Source organism: Dendropsophus ebraccatus, chromosome 9 (assembly GCF_027789765.1).
Source record: "Dendropsophus ebraccatus isolate aDenEbr1 chromosome 9, aDenEbr1.pat, whole genome shotgun sequence".
In the NCBI taxonomy this organism is placed as follows: Eukaryota; Metazoa; Chordata; class Amphibia; order Anura; family Hylidae; genus Dendropsophus; species Dendropsophus ebraccatus.
The window spans coordinates 98765365-98772320 of NC_091462.1; the positions used below are offsets into that span (position 1 = coordinate 98765365).

General features: G+C 49.1%; 1 protein-coding gene across 1 annotated transcript in view; it reads right to left on the reverse strand.

Annotated features, from left to right (window-relative positions):
• PRKCB (protein kinase C beta) overlaps nucleotides 1-5548 on the reverse strand; it is a 143924-nt gene extending 138376 nt beyond the window's left edge. The window contains exon 1 of the mRNA XM_069983997.1: nucleotides 5279-5548. Within this exon, the coding sequence (XP_069840098.1) occupies nucleotides 5279-5442 (164 nt within the window). The 5' untranslated portion in view covers nucleotides 5443-5548. The remainder of the gene's footprint in view (nucleotides 1-5278) is intronic.
• Nucleotides 5549-6956: the final 1408 nt, after the last annotated feature.

Consider the following 6956-nt stretch of genomic DNA (forward strand, 5'->3'; position numbering starts at 1 on the left):
CACCACTTCCTGTAGGACATACAGCAGCTGATAAGTACTGGAAGACTTGAAATTTTTAAATCAAAGTAAATTACACATCTATATAACATTCTGAAACCAGTTGATCTAAAAAAATAAAAGATTTTCGCCAGAGTACTCCTTTAAAGTGACAGTGCCGATTTTTTCCCAATAGCTGATGATTGACAACAACCATATCTAGTCTGCTCTGTGAGCTCAATATTAGCACAGCAAAGTCTCAGCTTTCCCCTTATGCCCCCATAGCAGAATCCATCATATCTGACTGGAAGAACAGTACACCACCACCCGCCCTATTCTACCTATCAAAACAAAACTCAATCAATCAGTTCCTCTGTGTGAGATAAACCCGGCACCCTATCCTATGACGGAACAGAGAAACTGACGGGAACGCATTCACAACTAGATGTCAAAACGACGCTCCAGTTCACTGACAGCAAACAGAGGTCCTGGAGGAGGTCAGGAACTACAACATAAAGAATATAAGATGCAGAACTTTCATTTAAAGAGCCAGTCCCATTTTATGGTGTATCTACAGCAGGGGTAGGGAACCTTGGCTCTCCAGCTGTTGCAAAACTACAACTCCCATCATGCCAGGACAGCCAAAGCTTTAGCTGCCCAGGCATGATGGCAATTGTAGTTCTGCAACAGCTGGAGGGCCAAGAGTCCCTACACCTGATCTACAGGATATGCTGTAAAATGTATAGAAGGTTGGGGGGGGGGGGGGTCCCTAACTCTGAACGGAATGGAGAAGCCCCCCTGAATAGACCGTACATATCCAGCTCTGGTCTAGAATGACGGTATTCTAGAAAAACACTACTCATAAGCTCTCAGAGGAGTTGGGAAACAATAGAGCTCTACTTAAACCCTAGAAAGTGGTCAGCGAGATTCCATTAGACATCTCTGCATCCGCCGAAGCTAATGCTACAACATAGAATGGGATATACACGGATGGGCTGAGCAATACTGAGCAGCCTCCTGGCATTGGGTACACGTGACTCCTAGCAATGCACAGAGGGATCATCACCTATTGCTGCAGCAGTTGCATCCCTGTGTCTGCACGCTGGCTCGACCCCCTGCCCATCATCGGATGTTTACTTTAATGCCCATACAATGTAGCTGCAGAATATTAATATGGCTCCTGGCTGGAATACAGATGAAGCACTGCAGACAGGCGGGAGAGTGTGTACTGTATGAGTGAAAGGAACGCTGGCCGTGAAGTGAGGAAGCACACAGAGCACGGGCTGCAGCAGAGCTGGGCAGGAAGCGAGCAAACAGGTGTAAAGCCGCCTCTTATACGGTTATGGTTTCCCCTGAACCTACTAAAAGGGATGGTAAACATGAAAACAAATAGTTCCTGGTGCCCCCAGTGAAGACGCCCATATCCGAAGATCAGCTGCGGTCGTATGCAACAACTTCCTCACGCTGCTTTCTTAATGTAGCAGCGACCATAACATGAAAGGAACTGCAGACATAGCAATCTCCTAGTGTACACCCAGCTAGGGAGCTTCCCCAACGGCCTGTATTCTGCCGACAGGTTTCTATAGGATATCACTTAGATGTCATCATCTTATGATCGGTGGTGGTCTAACATTGACCCAAGCGCTGATTCCGCCTAGTCTGGGTACCCCCACTGACAGACACAGTTAAAGGGGTTATCTAGCGCTACAAAAACATGGCCACTTTTCCCTCTCTCTTGTTTCCAGTTCAGGTGTGATTTGCAATTAAGCTCCATTTACTTCAATGGAACGGAGTTTAAAAGCCCACCCAAACAGGAGGCAAGAGAGGGGGAAAAGTGGCCATGTTTTTGTAACGCTGACTAACTCCTTTAAGGGTACGTTCACACTTACCGGATCCGCAGCAGATTTCATTTAAATAACTGAACACAGCATCAAATCTGCACCATCAAATCTGCTGCAGATCCGCAGCAGATTTGATGCTGTGTTCAGTTATTTAAAGGAAATCTGCTGCAGCAGAAAATAAGCCGCGGATCCGGTAAGTGTGAACGTATCCTAATGGTGAGTTCACACCTACAGGATCTGCAGCTGATTTTCTGCAGCAGATTTCCTTTAAATAACTGAACACAGCATCAAATCTGCTGCAGATCTGCTGCAGATCCTGTAGGTGTGAACGCACCCTTAAGGGGGATTCCAAGGGAAAACACGTATCCCCTATTCACAGGATAGAAGATGGGTGTTCGATCAATGGGGTCTGAGCACCAAGTCATAATCAATAAACGGAGGCATCCCACCATTCTATAACAAAACTTGGGAGTCTGTTCTCAAGGATTGTGGTCGGAGCCCCCCAACATAAGCAAATAGCTGAGGATATCCCACGTCCATGGTCATCACACCGATCTGACAACCAGAGGCAGCGGAGGGATCCCAGTACTGGTGACATAGGAACTATAAGGACTCTGAATACCGCCATATAGTGCACATAGACAACACAAGGCTCAGTCGCCCCCTCCACTAATACTGTGCAATGTAGGGCAATAAGATGTAAAGCCGCCATATACATGACACTCCTGTGCTGTCACTTTCAGCAGGATCCCATGATGATATGCTTATAGGGGAGAGCAGCCAGACATCCACCGGCCGCTCACAGTCACTATATACACAGTCCTATATGTGCTGGAGGTCCCTGCCGGCCACCCAACCCTCCGACCACCATACAGATCAATACCCCAACTCTGCAGAAGCAAGAGGTGCACAGATTTCATATATGTTATAAAACTTTCTAAATTATTGTATGTTCCAATATTGCATCTCTGCTTGCTGCCACTGAATGGAAACATCCACCAATTACATATAGAAGCTGAAGGCTATCCTGGCTCATCTCTGCTTGCTGTCACTGAGTGGAAACATCCACCAATTACATAGAATGACAAACATATTAGAAAACTGTATATCTATCTAACCATCAAAAGCAGGGATGGGGAACCTTTGGCCCTCCAGCTGTTGCAAAACTACCATACCCATCATGCCTGTGGCTGTCCAGCCATGATGGGTATGGTAGTTTTGCAACAGCAAGGCTTACGCCGAGTTTTGCAACAGCGAGGCTTACACCGAGGCTAAACCCTAACCCAGCCTTATCTTTGCTTGCTGTCTCCAAGAGTAAATATCTACTGACTGCTACCCGGCCTCATCTCTGCTTGCAATCACTGAATGGAAACACATACCAATTACATGTAACGCTAAATGTTATCCTGGATAAATCTACTGATGCTATGGCTGAGATCCCGGCCTGGCCTGGCGTCATGTGAATGTTTCTATTCACTGACACATGTGGAGATCTTGACACATTGAAAGACAAGGCACATTAGAAAGTTGTAGCGAGAAATTTAGAAATCCTATTCAACGTGAATATAGAGGTTAAATGCTATCCTGGCTCATGTCTGCTTGCTGTCAATGATTGAAAACATCCACTAAATACACACAGAAAAGCAGGGAGGGGAACCTAGGGCCCTACAGCTGTTGCAAAACTACAATTCCCATCATGCTCGGACAACCAAAGTCCAGGCATGATGGGAGTTGTAGTTTGGCAACAGCCGGAGAGCCATAAGCTCCATATCCCTGCATTAGAGAACGAATGTTATCCTGGCTTATCTCCGCTTGTTGTCAGTGAACGGAAACATCTATTGATAGAATGCAATGGCTGAAATACTATCATGAACTTTTCTCTGCTCACACAACCTGATAGGTCCTATGCCTAGAGGGATCAGGTTATATCTAAAGGTTGGCTCATCTGTGCTTGCTGTCACTGAATGGAAAATCCACAGATGACATATAGAGCAGGGGTAGGGGACATATAGAGCAGGGCAGGGAACATATAGAGCAGATGACATATAGAGCAGGGGTAGGGAACTTTGTCTCTTCAGCTGTTGCAAAACTACAACTCCCATCATACCTGGACAGCCAAAGCTAAAGCTTTGGCTGTCCAGGTATGATGGGAGTTGTAGTTCTTTCCATAGCCCCATTCATTCCCATCCACCGAGCTATCAACTGCACTGCAGCTTCCCCGGCCCTCCAGGAGGGAGCGGAGGGGCTTATGTGATACCTCAACGTCAAGCCTGGCTGATAATGCAATCTATAGGAATACAGTGGAATCTAGTGATGGCTTCCTGCACCAAGGGGCCTGACTATTACAGGAATATTAACACGGTGGCGGCTGTCCGCAGGATTCCCGGCTAGCCTCCTGTGTGTGTACGGTCACATAACCCCACAGCACAATGTGACTGCAGTGCACTTATGACCCCGCAGCAGCAGCAATCACACTGAATTACACACCGATAAAGGAGCACTTGGCCTGCACCACTCCAATGGGCGACACCAGTCATTCCAGTAAGGAGAGAGCAGATGTAGCAGAGCTGGGACCAGGTGCAGTCAGTATACTATACATATCACATAGTCAGCTCTGCTGCATCCCCTTCTCTATAGAACACATCTGTATGGGAAATACTATGGTGGTGCCCAGATGGAGCATCGTGACCAATAGAAACTCACAGAACTTTATCAAATTACGTATTAATACAAAATATCCCTAAATCTGAGCTTCCCCCCGATCCGTCCCTTCCCCCACCAAGTATTTGAATACTGACATAGAGGCGAAGGGGTCCGATTAGAACAAGGGTGGGGAACCTCCGGCCCTCCAGCTGTTGCAAAACTACAATTCCCATCATGCCTGGACAGCCAAAGCTTCGCTTTGGCTGTCCAGGCATGATGGGAATTGTAGTTTTGCAACAGCTGGAGGGCCGGAGGTTCCCTATACCTGGACTAGAGGATGCTCGGCCATTGACGGACCAATCCCAGCATGGTTACCATCAAGGGGCAAAATAAATATAAAAAAATTACGCAGATCTGATACAATGCAACAATTGGACAACTATGGATGAAGCCATATAAGTCTACGAATCCTTTCCGGTATTTTATATAGGATCTGATGTAGCACCGACCTGTACCCCCACCCCCCCATGTCGGCAACGACCTGTTGACCCTCAACATCCATTGGCGATCACGGGCATCTGATCTTGGCTGCGATCTTACCCCCATGGGCATCTTATCCCTGCTATCTCATGTGCATTGGCGCAAATTGGGTAAAGCCATATGGTAATAGTGGCAGGGGGGGGGTAACTGAGGGATGGCAGGCAAGGGGTTAATGGTTGCAGGCAGACACAGCCAGGGATGCGGGATGCAGCACAGGCAGATCGGTCGGGGTCGGCCCCCCCCCATGCACAGACAGGTCGGTCTCCCCCCCCCCTCACCAGATGAAGTCGGTGCAGTGGCTGCAGAAGGTCGGCTGCTTGAAGAAGCGCGCAGTGAACTTGTGGTCCTTGATTTCATGCACGTTCTTCTGGCGGAGGGCGCCCTTCCTGGCGAAGCGGATGGTGGTGTCCTCGACCTCGTCGCTGCCCGTGGGGTCAGCCATGCCGCTCCGGTACTCGGTGCTGCTGCTGCTGCCTGGGATGTAGCTGCTGCTGCTGGAGGCTGCGCGGTGTCTCCGCTCTCCCCGGGCGCACTGCGCTCTGCCTGCTACTCTGCACACAGCTGCTTCCAAGCGTCACCTGGGCACGCCCCCTCATCTGCATAGTTGCGCCCTTCCGAGCGCTCGGCCACGCCCACAAACAAAGCGCCCGCGGAGGCGCTAGAGCCGGCCTGCAGCAGTCAGAGATCTCCTCACAGGTGAGGCGGGAAGCGGCTGCATGCCGGGCTGTATTACTGCCATGCCGGGCTGTATTACTGCCATGCCGGGCTGTATTACTGCCATGCCGAGCTGCATTACTGCCATGCCAGGCTGCATTACTGCCATGCCAGGCTGTATTACGGCTATGCCAGGCTGTATTACGGCTATGCCGGGCTGTATTACTGCCATGCCGAGCTGCATTACTGCCATGCCAGGCTGTATTACGGCTATGCCAGGCTGTATTACGGCCATGGCGGGCTGTATTACTGCCATGCCGAGCTGTATTACTGCCATGCCGGGCTGTATTACGGCTATGCCGGGCTGTATTACTGCCATGCCGGGCTGTATTACGGCTATGCCGGGCTGTATTACGGCTATGCCGGGCTGTATTACGGCTATGCCGGGCTGTATTACGGCTATGGCGGGGGCAGGACATACAACCACATAAAGGTTCACACAACGTTTTTGCCACGATTTAACTGACAGCAATGGCAATGCATTGAAGTCAATAGGAGGACGGACGTCCAATGCACACAACGCAGTGATAAAAAACGGCCGTAGTTATTTATGCAGAAAAAAAATGTGCTTTTTTTTTTACTTCTAGAGATGTATGCGAAAAACACACAAAAAAAAACTGCCATAACAAAAAAAAAAAAAAGAAAAGGGACAAAACTGCAGTGTGGGTATGGTGTTTCCCTATTGACCCCCTGCTAATATAAAGCCATGGCGACAGGGGCGTAACTAGGATTCCTGGAGCCCCATAGCAAGAAATTTTGAGGGGCCCCCCTCCCCTACGCACAACCCAAAGCACTGCTTTACTGCTGGTGCACTGATAACCCCTGACCTCTGCAGGGAGCTCTGCACATCTTCCTTTCCTACTTGATTTCAGCAGCAGAGGTCAGAGGTTATCAGTGCAGTGAAGCAGAGATCTCTGTCTTCTGCTTGTTAACCCTTTTTTGTGTTGCAGCATGTAAGTGAACACTGGGTCACTTACACACTGCAGTACATAAGGGGTTAAGCAGAAGGACACACGCTCTTGCCTCCTTCCCTGGGCCCCCCTCCTGCACGGGCCCCATAGCAACTACCTACCCTGCCTCTATGGTAGCTACGCCACTGCATAGCGATTTACACTTAGTATAATGCAACGATCCCCAAGCTGTAATTCTCCACCTGTTGCGGAACAACTCTCAGAATGTCCAGATAGCCACTGGCTCTGGGGCATGCTGGGGGTTGTAGTTCTGTAATAGCTGGAGAGCCAC